The sequence below is a fragment of the Lolium perenne genome, chromosome 4 (genome assembly GCF_019359855.2).
Source record: "Lolium perenne isolate Kyuss_39 chromosome 4, Kyuss_2.0, whole genome shotgun sequence".
Taxonomy (NCBI): Eukaryota; Viridiplantae; Streptophyta; class Magnoliopsida; order Poales; family Poaceae; genus Lolium; species Lolium perenne.
This window is the reverse complement of record NC_067247.2, coordinates 397,201,258-397,217,425: the sequence shown is the minus strand read 5'-3', so window position 1 is coordinate 397,217,425 and position 16,168 is coordinate 397,201,258. Positions and strand designations below refer to the sequence as shown.

The 16,168-nt window shown below is 46.5% G+C and overlaps 1 protein-coding gene and 1 long non-coding RNA gene across 2 annotated transcripts; one reads left to right on the top strand and one right to left on the bottom strand.

Annotated features, from left to right (window-relative positions):
* The first annotated feature begins 240 nt into the window (after nt 1-240).
* On the top strand, nt 241-3,331 carry LOC127297614 (uncharacterized). Its single transcript, XR_007849285.1, has 2 exons — nt 241-479; nt 2,671-3,331. It is a non-coding gene; the product is annotated as an uncharacterized lncRNA (long non-coding RNA).
* A 173-nt stretch (nt 3,332-3,504) lies between these two features.
* LOC127349326 (uncharacterized) lies at nt 3,505-6,719 on the bottom strand. The gene is made up of 3 exons (XM_051375062.2): nt 6,487-6,719; nt 4,620-5,068; nt 3,505-4,269 (listed from the first exon to the last, which is right to left on the bottom strand). Exons 1-3 carry the CDS (start codon nt 6,691-6,693, stop codon nt 3,789-3,791), a joined length of 1,137 nt encoding a protein of 378 aa, XP_051231022.1. The 5' UTR covers nt 6,694-6,719; the 3' UTR covers nt 3,505-3,788.
* Nucleotides 6,720-16,168: the final 9,449 nt, after the last annotated feature.

Genomic DNA, 16,168 nt, shown 5'->3' with positions numbered 1-16,168 from the left:
CAGACTCCGAAGCGATGCCTCGTCGCCTAACGCGTCTGAGAAGACCTAGGTCGCTGACATGCGTCGGTGCAACATCCACTTGGTCGTATCGAAGGGCATATTTAGATCACTTTTATGAATGGAGAATCCGATTACTATGCATCGGGCCGCTAGCCCATGATCAAACACATTTTTGAAGGGCGCGGTGGCAAACGGATCAAAAGCCTCGGCCCGGTGGAGATGCCCTACTCACGGAGTACCGCCCGCAAACAGAACCTCCTCGCCCGTTTCCATTCTCCCGTCACAAATCTTCTCGCGAGGTGGCCTGACGGATGTCGCCGCCATGAGCTGCCCCCCTCGCTTTCCCACCGCGCGCTCCTCTATACTTCTGGTTTCCGCGCCATCGACGCACGCGAGGAAGGAGCGCCGACCGCACCGAGCTCTCATCCCTCCTAGTCCTAGCTACGCCCCGCCTCCTCGCAGATCCGCCTCCTCCACAGGTATGGATGGAAAGCCTCTTCTTCTTCTTTTTGATGTTGATTTCTTGTAAAATCTAGATGCTGTAATTCAGTTTGCTACCATAGAAACAGCTACTCCAGAATCCAGATGCTTGTTTTTTGTGAATCATAGATTCTTATTGATTTTGTAATTCAAGTTCAGTCGAAATTAAGTTCAGCTGAATTACATGCAAATGCCCGTGATCAATATTATTCTTAGCATGCATCATGTCTGATGTGGCACTGCCAAGAATGATGTGCTTGTTGTTCTTGTCAGTGATGCTGGTTCATTTATGATCTGTATGCTTGCCATTTCAGTGTGGAATTATCACTTTTCATGATGAATCAAAATTGGGGCCCTTGGCTCCCTCTCAACGAAAAAAGTTGTTGTGTGGGATTCAGTGGCGGAACACACCATAGTTCCTATCCTGTTCCACTTAATAATTTGATATTGTAGTTCTCATGTGAGATAACTTTTTGCAATGGACATTGTGGTTAATGCTCCTGTAAGTATATAGTATGAAGTGGGAGATGGAGATAGGTTCACTTCTGTCACGCTTGTATTCTATTGCCTCGGTTGTTCCCATTGTTGTAATTGTTCCTTCCGTAGTGTGATACAATTGATCCGGTGATAATAATGCACCCATGACTCAACTGTAAGCTCCAAATGCTCTCTTTCCCCACTTGTTTCTTTTTCATATCAGTAGTGACTAAATTGCATTTTTCTTGGCATCTGATATAAAGTAATTAGCAGGAGGACTAGCATGAAAAGAACTCTATTGATTACATGTTACTCTGTCTTTTATTCTTAGTTGTCTTGTTCATCATACATTCATACTATTGCTGCACTGTTTGATAAAAACTTGTCTGTATCTGTCGAATTCTTAGAAACTAGATATGCATAATAATCTTGATACCAATGATTCCATGGGTATGAAGAGGACGAAATGTTGTTTCTAGTATTCCCTTCATTACTCCTAGCTTCTAGGAGAAGAAAGACTCCATACCAAACAAAGACTCCTAGCTACTAAGCGCTTGAATTCATCTTCCAGTTTCCACTGTATTATTTCTCGCTCATGTGTATAATTGTTATCTAGCTTACATTGCATTCACTTATTGACCGAAGTTTTTTTTAGATCACTAGCTAGAGGTAAACAGTTATTGTTTCCTGTTCGCCAAATCATAACTTAGTTATTCTATTGCAAATGAGAATTTTGCTATTGATAGCAAGCAATATTGTCAAAAAGGCTTGGTATTCCTAACATTAGGGTATGAATATTTGTTTGTTAGCATGATGGATAAAATGTACCATTCAGACAAAAATAAACTTTGGAAGAAGATTATCCAATATAAATACAACACCAATAGTAATATTTTCTATTGTTCTAGTAGCAATAATGCTTCCCCTCTTTGGAAGAGGGTGATGTGCGCTTGTAAAGCTGCCAAAATGGGTTACCAGTTGAGGGTAGGAAACAGAAAATCTATGAAATTTTGGGAGGATTGCTGGCTCGGGAGCACTAGCTTGGCTATTGTCTACTGGGATTTATATATTATTTGTTATGAGTAGGGGAACAGTGAATGATGTGATCGGAGAGAATCAGTTGAGGTTAACATCTTGTGTAAGTGGAAGGAACTGGTTGCTTTAACTGAAAGTATATTGCTTAATGTTGATGTATGCTGTTTTTAACTTTAGAGCTGTTGTTTCTCAGTCTGTTAAGCCACAACAAACTTCTTATTTGAACTTAGCCAAACTACAGAATGTAGCTCATACAAGATGTCTTTTCTGTGCTCAACGCCTAATCATGGAAGTGTTTATCAATCTATTCTTTGAGTGTGATATTGCTAGATTCTGGTGGTCAGAATAATTTTTGAAAAAAAAAATGCGACCAACCCAGGCACTAGCAGCCGTTTGCATTTTTTATAGAAGAAAACTCCTGAGCACCCGCCGAACCCAAGGTTCGAACCCGGGTGGGCAGCGTGCGCTCCCGCACGCCTAGCCACCAGACCGACGGTCTGTTCTCGTCAGAATAATTTTCATCTTTGATTGTCCTATAACTATGAGCAGCTAGCTAGTAGATGGTTGAGCGATAAAAAGTATACTTTGATTAATATGTTCTCAGCTGCTATGCTGTGGACTTTGTGGAAAATAAGAAATGATAATCATTTCGGCAAGATTGTTGGTTGTGGAATGCAGGTTCTTCGGCAAACACTGTCGCGCATGTTACAAAGGTGATGGCCACTGTGCCCCGTGATCTAGAAAAGACGCTGGATGGAGCTAATGGCCATGCTGGATGCGAAGTGTCGAGAAGTGCCCAGAATTTGATGACGAGGAAGTGAGGGCAAATGCTGTTTGGAGCTTGGTTGTCAACATGGATGAAGTTGTACCTGGAGAGACCTTTTATGTTCTGAAGAGCTGCTTTTGCTGGGAGATGTAATAGTTAGATTACAGAATCTTTGTCCTTAGGAAAGTATTTGAATGAGAAGTGTTAAGTTTGTAGGTCGTGTCGGAAGAAGGAAGGGATTTTTTTGAATTCCTGTACTGTAATAATGATGTTGTAAAGTCTGATGTTTCATGTCAAATGGAATGGAACGGTGGTGAAACCGCCATCTAGCTCTAAGAAAAATACTACTTATGTGTCATGGAAAACTATGTACACCCTCTGATGCATAATAAGTGTCATGGATAGGAGGGAGTAGTATATGTGCATTTTCTTGTTGTCCCAACTTATTGCAGCATTTTGAACCTGGAAGTTGTGAAGAAGGAACCATTGGCATGCTCTATTTATAATGTACCAAGACCCAAAAAAAATTACTGTCTATATATCTGTTAACTAATTTTGAGGCAAGTATTTTCATGATTGGTCTTTGAAGAAATATTAGTATCATTCTTTTGTTATTCTCTGTGATGCTTGTAATCATGACATGCAAAGTTGAATAAATGGCAAGTATAACAATAAAACACATACAAAGTTCTTTCTTTGATCCATTATTGTCATGGTCTGCATTTAAGAAGTTTGCACCAGCTCAGATCAATTAGAACATAGGCAGCTCAAGAGCTTTGTTACTTCGGGAATCAGCTTGTACTGCTATTGTCTTAGTTCAGCACTTGTACTATTGTCTAGTTCACATCATAGGTGGCAAGTGGCAACTTTTACACCGCATCCAAACACCATTATACAACTTAAAATAACAGATAGAAAGTAGTAGCCATCCACTACACTAGACCGAGCACCTAACCAAAACTGCTGACTAAGCTAAGTGATCTTCAGCGCTAGCTGCAGCAAATTGCCAGGAAGACATCAACATAGGTCATCAATCTGATTCAAACCCCCTGTCCTTGACATCGTGGCCTGGTCGACTCACCCCTCTCAGCTGAAGAGGCAACTGTCTATCTAGCAGAGCATCCTCCTCCCTCATCAACAGCATCAGTACACTCTTCCTTGTGCCAACCAGGTCGCTGAAGCTTACTATGCCACGGGATCTCACATATTTGACAAACTTGTACATGTTCATCTTGCCTTTGTTCTTTCCGGTGACCAATGCAAACTCACCCAAGTTTCCCCAGCCATTGATGGAAGGCCAGCAATGATCCGGCAGAAGTGTTTCATTTGCATCATTCCAGATCCTTTTTATTATCTCATCGTACACTGGAAAGAGTCTCAGCGCCTCGGAGAAGTACACAACTGCTCTCAGAAATGCCTTTCTCAGCTTATCTTTGTTTGCCGTGTTCTCAGGGTAATTAGCCAGAGCAAAGAACATGGAGTTTAAGCACTTGCCGCCCCCCATTTTTGACCTGCCACAAAGTGCACAAACTCTTATTGAGCTACTACTATAAAGAAAGTTTAGATGTCAATGTGTCTAGCAGCAACAGAAATATGATACCATGCCTGTTGTATAACATGAATGGCACTCAGCTCTTTCAGTATCAGATCGCAAACCAAAATAAACTCAACATAGTAGGGAAGCAAGTTGCCAATATGTATTGCTTTTGAAATACAAAACCAAAGAAAAAAATGCTCCATATCGAAGAAAAATATCTCAATCATGCTGTAACTTCTGAATGTAGCAATCTTACTCTAACTTTTTCATGAATATATAGATTTTGCAATAAATTTTGTAAATAAGACGATATCTAATACGTACTTGATGCGGTGGTCTCCATCAATGCCCATGCTTATGGCATTGAACTCCTGTGGAACATGGACGTCGGAGCATGTGTACCATGATGACCACTTGTTGTCTTTAAACCTTCTGAAGCCCACAATGTAGAGGTTATAGTCACAGACGAGCAATTGAACCCTCATCTTTGTCTTGGACTTGTTGCGAAGCTCGATTGCGTGGTAACTGTGCCCAGACACAGGATCCAACCGTAGTGTCTGGGGGCCCTTGGGATTGGCCTCGTCCACCGGAAAGAGCTTCTTGCCTTTGGCATTGCTCGGATTGTGGTGTGGCGTAATTGGCTTCTCGCAGAAAACGCCAGGCCCAATCTTCTTGGCTCTCTTCATCTGTCCCTTCATCAGCTTGTTATATCGATGCGTGAGCGCATGGCTACTACATCCTCCAACATCAAATGGCGCCGTAACCTTGATGCTCTGCACATGAAAACCCCCAAAATTCTGTCAGCCCCAGCATCTAAGTCCTAAACAATGTGTATATACAAGCATTCACAAATTAAGGACATTCATTTCAGTGCAATGCATCACATGAACTAGAACTTGAAAGTCTTTCAATTTGGTTCAAATTAGACCTGATACCGTTGGTATGATTGAACCCAACGCATATTGTTCTATTAACCAACCTGATACTACTTATGCGGTGAAATATAGGCCAGCATTCCATTTCCAGTACAGAATAAAGAAAGAAAGAGAAATAACGGATTGGCAGTCAGTTGGCATAAAATTCAGATATTTGCAACAAGCTTTGCATCGTCAGAAAATGGAATGAATCAAGCATCCGTGAACAGCTGCAGCACATCGAGCCGTAGGATACAATCCTGCACATCTATCCGCCAACCACTGTAAGGGCGGCGACGCCAGCGGCCGAGGCCGACCAACAGCGAAGGATGTTTCAGGTACAACGCCGGCCACCGACCCAGTGGTGCCCTTGAGGATTGCCTTCGCCTGATCACTGCTGCAGGAGGAGGCCCTCACGCGCACCGCGACGTCGGGCCGGGAAACTGGACGAACGCACCCGTGCGCGATGACCAGACGCGGCGGCACTTGCCAAGAGTGGCACCGCTTGGTTGTAGACCAGTTGCAGCCAGCGGCGCTGCAGATCCGGCCATCCGGGTCGCTGCCGCTGTCCGCGAGTGGGCTACTGCCGAGCGCTGCCACTCTTGGGCAAGTGTCGTCGCGGCGCGTTCGTCCAGTTTCACGGGGCTCCTCCCGCAGAAGTCATCCGGCGAAGGTAATGTGGAAGACGCGGCTGGATCGGCTGCCGGAGGCGTCGACTAGACAACATGCGAGACGTACAAGAGGCAAAAAAGTATGCTACTTTGGGACGGGATTTGCCTTCCAGCACGGAGCAGAAGGAGTACGAGCGGCCGAGGACGACGGGGCAGGACGCCATCACGCGCGCCGCGACGGCGAGCCGGGAACCTGGACGAACGCGCCGCGCGCCATGACCGGCACGGAAACTGCATGAACGCGACGCGCCGGCACTTGCCCACGAGTGGCGACGCTGCAGCGCAGTGCCAGCGAGTGGGCTACTGCCGAGCGCCGCCAACTCTTGGGCATGTGCCGTCGAGGCGCGTCCATGGAGTTGCCCTGCCAGCCGTGGCGCGCGGCCGTTCGTGCGGTAGCCCGACCCGACCTCGCGGGGCGCGTGATGGCCTCCTCCTGCACAAGTCATCCGTCGATGGACACCGCGCTGAGTCGGCCGCCGGCGTCGTCGCCTTAACAAAGTCGGCGGCCATGCGAGAGGTACATAACATAGAGGCACCAAAAAAAAAAGATATTCTTTTCAAGCATGGATTTGCATGGGCAATGGCGAGCGAGCTCGTGGCCGTTACCTCAACGTTGATCTGTCGGGGCGCGCAGGGCGGACCGCCCATCTCCGGTAGTGGGGGACACACCTCGGTCTGCTCTGGTATCGGCCCCAGGTTCTCATCTTCCACCTGTGGCTCCTCCACGGGCTCCGGCTCCCACCTCCTACGGCGAGGAGGACGGGGAGCCTTCTCCGCCTTGGTCTCCCCATGGCGCGAGTGCACCGGTGCCATGGTAGAGAGGGGAAGGATGGACGAGGAGGAGCAAAGCCCCTTCCTTGCCCCTTTATTTTCCTCTCCTTTCGTCCCGTAGCGGTAGCGCTCTGCAAAATTTTTGTTTTCTTGCGCAGTTGCGTCTGCTGTCTAGCTTTCACACAGGAGGAGGATGACCAACACAAACTTTTTTTTGAAACAAAGATTTTGATATTATGCCCGTTCTTGTTTTATCGAAAAAAATTAGACGTTTTATTTTTACACTTGGACGATGTAACTATTATGTGTTATTAATAAAGCTATCCATGATGGCTTTCTCCAAAAACAAAAAACGTTTTAACTGATATAGTCTTATTTTGAAGGAATTTTAACTGATATAGTGTAAAGAATATGGCGATGATGCATGGCCTCTCTCTGGTGAACCAAATTGGTCGTAATTCGGTGGAAGCTGAGTCCGATTCAATGGAGGTAATCCAAATTTGTGAAGGAAAAATCGAATGTGGAATGAGGCAACTGTAATATATGTTGTAATATATGCTGATATACTGGCACAAGCTGCAAACATAGGGAAGGCTGATTAGCATTGTGGGAGAGACATAAATTTAGTTTCTCATGAGTTGGCTAGGGATAGTTTTTCTAAAAAAATCTTGTTGTAATTGGGTCGATGAGCCCCCTAGCTTTCTTTTACCAGCTCTCCTGAACGATGTAACTGTACTTTGATGTGGAAGCAGCAAATTTCTGACGCACTCTTTTCCTTATCAGGGTTCCTAAGGGGACTGAAAGGTTTTTAATGAGACGGCTTATTTGCTCGGTTTAGTATAAATATTTTTGAGATAAATACATCAATGGTCACTGGACTTAGACCCATTGCTCGCTTTCATCACCATACTCAGAGCGAAGACATGAGGTTGCATCGTATACGGTCACTGGTGGAGGTAGAGCGTTGTATTTGCTGACGTGGCAGTGTGTCGACCCCACATGTCAGGCCCAACCAACAATATAGACTATTTTCAAATAGTAATAACAGGAAGGGCCAAAGGAAGGGCCAAATTGCAAAGATGAAAGGGAATGCATCCAACCGCCGTCGCCTTGCCGTGCGCCGCCTGCCCCGTCGTGTCCCCGGTTGGGCCCGTCCCCCATCTCTCTTGGTCGAGAACCGGTGGCGGCGGCCACGCGCCCTCGCCCCATCCCCGTCCGCCGCCCGCAGGTGATGCACGGATGCGACGTGGCCACGCTCCTCTCCTTCCTCTTCCTCGTGCATGTCCAGGGAAAGGTGCTGGCCAAATCGAGGACGAATCTCGCCCAAATCGAGTCTTGGCGAGAGAGCACAGTACTCCGGCGAGCCATACATCACCGTCCCCCACTACCGGACATGCTCCCCCTCCTGGAAGAGGTCCATCCCGGTGAAGTTGTTGTCCAAGAGCCGGCCTCGGTGTTGACAAGCACGGCGTCCATGAACGTCCCTGCGCACGCGGAGACGCACGACGTGCGGGTGGCTGCAGACGACCGCGACAAGACTTGTGGAGGGAGGACGGCCCTAGCGCGTGCGGCCAAGGGCCTACCAGTGGCGCGCGCCGTCGTGGACCCTGCCGAGGGCGGGCGTGTGTGGATGCGAGGACGGCCCTAGAGCGCGCGGCGGAGGGCCTGCCGGTGGCGCGCGAGCCGCACTGGGGAGAGGTGGCGAGGTGCCAGGGAGGTTGGAGTAGACCTTGCGCGTCGGGGCATCGTGGGAAGAGACGACGGCGGCGCGCCCGCACTGCCTTGCATTCTCGAGACGGCGGTGCCCTGCCCTGCATCCAGGTGGAGGAAGACCTAGTCGTCTCTTGTGGGAGAGACACAAGTTTAGTTTCTCATGAGTTGGCTAGGGATAGTTTTTCTAAAAAAATCTTGTTGTAACTGGGTCGATGAGCCCCTAGCTTTCTTTTACCAGCTCTCTTGAACGATGTAACTGTACTTTGATGTGGAAGCAGCAAATTTCTGACGCACTATTTTCCTTATCAGGGTTCCCAAGGGGACTGAAAGGTTTTTAATGAGACGGCTTATTTGCTCGGTTTAGTATAAATATTTTTTACCTCAAAAATAATACAGCAGTTATTTTATACTCCAACGAGACAAATTTTCCCCTCCAACGGTGAGACCCAATTTGCCCGGGCTCATTCGTTTCTGTCCGCGGAAACATAGGGGGCCCAAGGAGCGACGGTGCGACACAATTAGAGTATCTCTAGGAGAGCCCTTATTCTTTCGAACCGAAAAAACTGAGTTCAGTCTCCCGAAAAACAAAAATCGAGCGATTTTTAGCGTGGCACAGAACAGCACCCGAATTCGGGACCGAAAAACGTCGATTTCAAAAATTGCCGGCAAAGTGATCATCGCAACCAAGTAGTAGAACTGAAATTCAAACATATTTAAGCATAGTTCGGGTTGCTATGATCGATAGATACATTGCATTTGAGGTGGTCATCGGCGACCACCTCCAAAACTAACTAATTTCGCTGGCGGCGAGCTACTATACGCGCCGCGGCAGACTACGCCGTCGGTGGCCTACTTGGAGTCGAGGTCGACGACCTCCCGCTTCACGCGACGGACGGCCGCCTCCTTCTGCGCGTCCTCGTACTCCCGAACGGCACGGATGGCTTCCGCTTCCTCGCGGCGGAAGCGCGCGCGCGCCTCGGCGGCGGAGATGACGGACACCTGCTGCACCGCCGTCGCCTCCTCCTCATCGTTGAGGACGAAGTCCCCGGACTGCAGCTGGAGGGTGCGCACCGGAGGCACCTCCTCCTCCTCCTCCTCCTCCTCCTCCTCCTCCGCGTCGCTGTCGGAGGCGGGCCGCCACAGCGGACGGCCGGACACGGCCGAGGACGACCCCTCGCCGCTATTTGCATAGCGCGCGAGCTTCCCCAGCGGCGTCAGACCCCAGTTGGTCCAGCGCCGCGCGCTCCGCTTCCGAGCGCCTTCGCTGCGGTTCCATTTGCGCCGCTCGACCTCCGACTGGAAGACGGGGGGCGCGGCGGAGAGTTGCTCCCGCCAATCCGCCCGCGTCCGCTGCCTCCGCTGTTCGCCCCGGCCATGCGGTCGCGGTGGTGGTGGAAAGAGAGGAGAAGCGGCGGCGGCGGTGGCGGCGGCTCCGCGATTGCTCGCTGGAATTCCAACAGTGCGCGCGGCGGAGGGGGCTTTGGCGGCGGAGGGAGTAGGGTTTTGGAACGCAACTCCCCTCCGCGGCCTGTATATATACTGGTCGACGGTCCAGTTTCTCGGGCCCCGAACTCCCGATACGGGCCGGCCCACCGATTCGGGTGCTGTTCTGCGCCACTTTCGGCCCGAACCCGTAAATCCGCCGGAAAAATTCAGTTCCGGCAGGATATACGGGCTATGTTAGAGATGCTCTTAGTCCGTTATTATCCGTCGTCTCTACTCAATCATGTTTCCATGGGGTAGTAAAGACAATATGTTTTTACCTCTGTTTCATCTACGTGTTTCTCATGTCATAAAGCTTGGATGGGGCTTCATACAAGCATTCGCACAAATTTGAATTGCAGTGCTGGAATATACGAAGGCCACTCATGTTGCGAAAACTAGACACACCAAGCTAACACTTCATTGAAGATTAACAGAATCTATTGTGATCTGAAAATACGCAGCAGAATCAACGTGAACTTCAACACGACTTGTGTACTAACCTCACGGATTGGAAGGAAACATAGCAGCATCTATGGAGGAAATGTCTACGCACTTGACAAGACGCTCTAAAAGCCAATGTCTGATCGAGTGCTTAAGATTTTAGAAGTGAGAACTGTAGTAGCAAATCAACACACATGGATATCAATTTTTTTTTAAGTGAAAAACCTCTCAACTTGAGAGGAAATAACATGGGGTGAAGACACCGAAATCTTATTCCACTATTATTAAATGAGGATCCAACAAGCTCTTCTTAAGATAGCACTAGAGGATCTCACGCATAAAGATACAAGTAAAACAGAGATGCCAACAACAATATTTAGGGCACAAGAGCTAGGGATTGGGTCAATCTCACCAAAAACAGTGAAATCACAGCTTGAAGGAGGCAATGCTACAAATCTGGTCTTCACAACTTTGTGAGCAATTCCCGGTGCTTCATTTGAGCTTGTTTCTTTAACTTCCCTATCCCCCTTCACTCTTTGTTTCCTTTTCCTTTCTTCGAGGGGGCTATCTAGATGTATTTTCATCAATTCACCTAGTGGTGGCTGGATGGGAGGCTTATATATCCCCTCCCTCCCCTCCCCCTGATACGTCTCCAACGTATCTATAATTTCTGATGTTCCATGCTTGTTTTATGACAATACCTACATGTTTTGTTCACACTTTATATCGTTTTGATGCATTTTCCGGAACTAACCTATTGACGAGATGCCGAAGTGCCAGTTCCTGTTTTCTGCTGTTTTTGGTTTCAGAAATCCTAGTAAGGAAATATTCTCGGAATTGGACGAAATCAACGCCCAACATCTTATAATTCCACGAAGCTTTCAGAACACCAGAGAGGCACCAGAGGGGAGCCCTATGGGCCCCACACATGTGGGCGGCGCGGCCCAGGGGGGCGCGCCCCCTGTTGTCTGGCGACCCCAGACCCCTTCCGACTCCGTTTCTCCGCATATTTAAGCCGTCCTGACCTAAAAACTTCGGAGGAATAAGCCACGGTACGAGAAACCTTCCAGAGCCGCCGCCATCGCGAAGCCAAGATCTGGGGGACAGGAGTCTCTGTTCCGGCACGCCGCCGGGACGGGGAATTGCCCCCGGAAGGCATATCCATCGACACCACCGCCATCTTCATCAATGCTGCTGTCTCCCATGAGGAGGGAGTAGTTCTCCATCGAGGCTAAGGGCTGTACCGGTAGCTATGTGGTTAAATTCTCTCCCATGTACTTCAATACAATGATCTCATGAGCTGCCTTACATGATTGAGATTCATATGAGTTTTGTATCACTATTAATCTATGTGCTACTCTAGTGATGTTATTAAAGTACTCTATTCCTCCTCCATGATGTAATGGTGACAGTGTGTGCATCATGTAGTACTTGGCGTAGTTTATGATTGTGATCTCTTGTAGATTATGAAGTTAATTATTACTATGATGGTATTGATGTGATCTATTCCTCCTTTCATAGTCTGTTGGTGACAGTGTGCATGCTATGTTAGTACTTGGTATAATTGCGTTGGTATATCATGCACTCTAAGGTTATTTAAATATGAACATCGAATGTTGTGGAGCTTGTTAACTCCGGCATTGAGGTGCTCTTGTAGCCCTACACAATTAGTGGTGTTCATCATCCAACAAGAGAGTGTAGAGTGGTTTTATTATGTGATCAATGTTGAGAGTGTCCACTAGTGAAAGTATGATCCCTAGGCCTTGTTTCCGAATAGCAAAGTTACACCACAAAGATTCCTATCTCCCACGTCAACTGCACGCCAGCAAGCTATTTTCTGGCGCCGTTACTGAAAGAACATCTCTCACATTATGTTTTGTGTGTTTGATGTCAATGTATGTGATACACTAATGTTTGTTTAAGTGGTACAGGGATTACATAGATACATTTTCATGTGTGTTGTATGTGGTCAGTTCTGTCAAAAGAAAGCAGCAAAAAGTTCATCAGGCCGGATAATCTGGGCCGGATATTGTGGAAATATCTGGCCCCCAGTTTTCGGCTAAGTCTTTGAGGAAAAACAAGTCAGTATAGGGGTCGGACATTTGCCCGGATATTGTCCCGGTTTTGTCCCAGGGCCGGAATATCCGGGCCGGACATTTCGGAAATATCCGGCCCCCTCGATTTTGGCTAAGGACCTGAAGAAAAACAAGTCTGGCATGGGGCCGGTGATGACGCGTAAAGCACACGCTCGTTGGGAACCCCAAGTGGAAGGTGTGATGCGTACAGCAGCAAGTTTCCCTCAGTAAGAAACCAAGGTTTATCGAACCAGTAGGAGTCAAGAAGCACGTTGAAGGTTGATGGCGGCGTGATGTAGTGCGGCGCAACACCAGGGATTCCGGCGCCAACGTGGAACCTGCACAACACAACCAAAGTACTTTGCCCCAACGAAACAGTGAGGTTGTCAATCTCACCGGCTTGCTGTAACAAAGGATTAACCGTATTGTGTGGAAGATGATTGTTTGCAGAAAACAGTAGAACAAGTATTGCAGTAGATTGTATTTCAGTAAAGAGAATTGGACCGGGGTCCACAGTTCACTAGAGGTGTCTCTCCCATAAGACAAATAGCATGTTGGGTGAACAAATTACAGTTGGGCAATTGACAAATAAAGAGAGCATGACCATGCACATACATATCATGATGAGTATAGTGAGATTTAATTGGGCATTACGACAAAGTACATAGACCGCCATCCAACTGCATCTATGCCTAAAAAGTCCACCTTCAGGTTATCATCCGAACCCCCTCCAGTATTAAGTTGCTAACAACAGACAATTGCATTAAGTATTGCGCGTAATGTAACTAGTGACTACATCCTTGAACATAGCACCAATGTTTTATCCCTAGTGGCAACAGCACATCCATAACCTTAGAGGTTTTGTCACCCCTCCAGATTCACGGAGACATGAACCCACTATCGAGCATAAATACTCCCTCTTGGAGTTACTAGCATCAACTTGGCCAGAGCATCTACTAATAACGGAGAGCATGCAAGATCATAAACAACACATAGATATAACTTTGATAATCAACATAACAAGTATTCTCTATTCATCGGATCCCAACAAACGCAACATATAGAATTACAGATAGATGATCTTGATCATGTTAGGCAGCTCACAAGATCCGACAATGATAGCACAATGGGGAGAAGACAACCATCTAGGTACTGCTATGGACCCATAGTCCAGGGGTAGACTACTCACACCTTACTCCGGAGGCGACCATGGCGGCGTAGAGTCCTCCGGGAGATGATTCCCCTCTCCGGCAGGGTGCCGGAGGCGATCTCCTGGATCCCCCGAGATGGGATCGGCGTTGGCGGCGTCTCTGGAAGGTTTTCCGTATCGTGGCTCTCGGTACTGGGGGTTTCGTCACGGAGGCTTTAAGTAGGCGGAAGGGCAAGTCAAGAGGCGGCACGGGGGGCCCAGACCATAGGCCGGCGCGGCCAGGGGTGGGGCCGCGCCGCCCTAGGGTTTGGCCACCCCGTGGCGCCTCTTCGTTTCGTCTTCGGACTTCTGGAAGCTTCGTGGAAAAATAGGCCCCTGGGCGTTGATTTCGTTCAATTCCGAGAATATTTCGTTACTAGGATTTCTGAAACCAAAAACAGCAGAAAACAGCAACTGGCACTTCGGCATCTTGTTAATAGGTTAGTTCCAGAAAATGCACGAATATGACATAAAGTGTGCATAAAACATGTAGATAACATCAATAATGTGGCATGGAACATAAGAAATTATCGATACGTCGGAGACGTATCAGCATCCCCAAGCTTAGTTCTGCTCGTCCCGAGCAGGTAAAACGATAACACAGATAATTTCTGGAGTGACATGCCATCATAATCTTGATCATACTATTTGTAAAGCATATGTAGTGAATGCAGCGATCAAAACAATGTATATGACATGAGTAAACAAGTGAATCATAAAGCAAAGACTTTTCATGAATAGCACTTCAAGACAAGCATCAATAAGTCTTGCATAAGAGTTAACTCATAAAGCAATAATTCATAGTAAAAGCATCGAAGCAACACAAAAGAAGATTAAGTTTCAGCGGTTGCTTTCAACTTGTAACATGTATATCTCATGGATATTGTCAACATAGAGTAATATAATAGGTGCAATAAGCAAGTATGTAGGAATCAATGCACAGTTCACACAAGTGTTTGCTTCTTGAGGTGGAGAGAAATAGGTGAACTGACTCAACATTGAAAGTAAAAGAATGGTCCTCCATAGAGGAAAAGCATCGATTGCTATATTTGTGCTAGAGCTTTGATTTTGAAAACATGAAACAATTTTGTCAACGGTAGTAATAAAGCATATGCATCATGTAAATTATATCTTATAAGTTGCAAGCCTCATGCATAGTGTACTAATAGTGCCCGCACCTTGTCCTAATTAGCTTGGACTACCTGGATTATCACCGCAATACATATGCTTTAACCAAGTATCACAAAGGGGTACCTCTATGCCGCCTGTACAAAGGTCTAAGGAGAAAGCTCGCATTTGGATTTCTCGCTTTTGATTATTCTCAACTTAGACATCCATACCGGGACAACATAGACAACAGATAATGGACTCCTCTTTTAATGCTTAAGCATTCAACAACAATTAATTCTTTTCTCATTAGAGATTTGAGGATGTTTGTCCAAAACTGAAACTTCCACCATGGATCATGGCTTTAGTTAGCGGCCCAATGTTCTTCTCTAACAATATGCATGCTCAAACCATTCAACTCAGTGTAGATCGCCCTTACTTCAGACAAGACGAACATGCATAGCAACTCACATGAAATTCAACAATGAAGAGTTGATGGCGTCCCCAGTGAACATGGTTATCGCACAACGAGCAACTTAATAAGAGATAAAGTGCATAATTTCATATTCAATACCACAATAGTTTTTAAGCTATTTATCCCATGAGCTATATATTGCAAAGGTGAATGATGGAATTTTAAAGGTAGCACTCAAGCAATTTACTTTGGAATGGCGGAAAATACCATGTAGTAGGTAGGTATGGTGGACACAAATGGCATAGTGGTTGGCTCAAGTATTTTGGATGCATGAGAAGTATTCCCTCTCGATACAAGGTTTAGGCTAGCAAGGCTTATTTGAAACAAACACAAGGATGAACCGGTGCAGCAAAACTCACATAAAAGACATATTGAAAACATTATAAGACTCTACATCGTCTTCCTTGTTGTTCAAACTCAATACTAGAAATTATCTAGACCTTAGAGAAACCAAATATGCAAACCAAATTTTAGCGTGCTCTACGTATTTCTTCATTAATGGGTGCAAAGCATATGATGCAAGAGCTTAATCATGAGCACAACAATTGCTAAGTATCACATTACCCAAGACATTAATAGCAATTACTACATGTATCATTTTCCAATTCCAACCATATAACAATTTAACGAAGGAGAAACTTCTCCATGAATACTATGAGTAGAAACCAAGGACATACTTGTCCATATGCTACAGCGGAGCGTGTCTCTCTCCCATAAAGTGAATGCTAGGATCCATTTTATTCAAACAAAACAAAAAACAAAAACAAACCGACGCTCCAAGAAAAAGCACATAAGATGTGATGGAATAAAAATATAGTTTCAGGGAGGAACTGATAATGTTGTCGATGAAGAAGGGGATGCCTTGGGCATCCCCAAGCTTAGACGCTTGAGTCTTCTTAATATATGCAGGGGTGAACCACCGGGGCATCCCCAAGCTTAGAGCTTTCACTCTCCTTGATCATGTTGCATCATACTCCTCTCTTGATCCTTGAAAACTTCCTCCACACCAAACTCGAAACAACTCATTAGAGG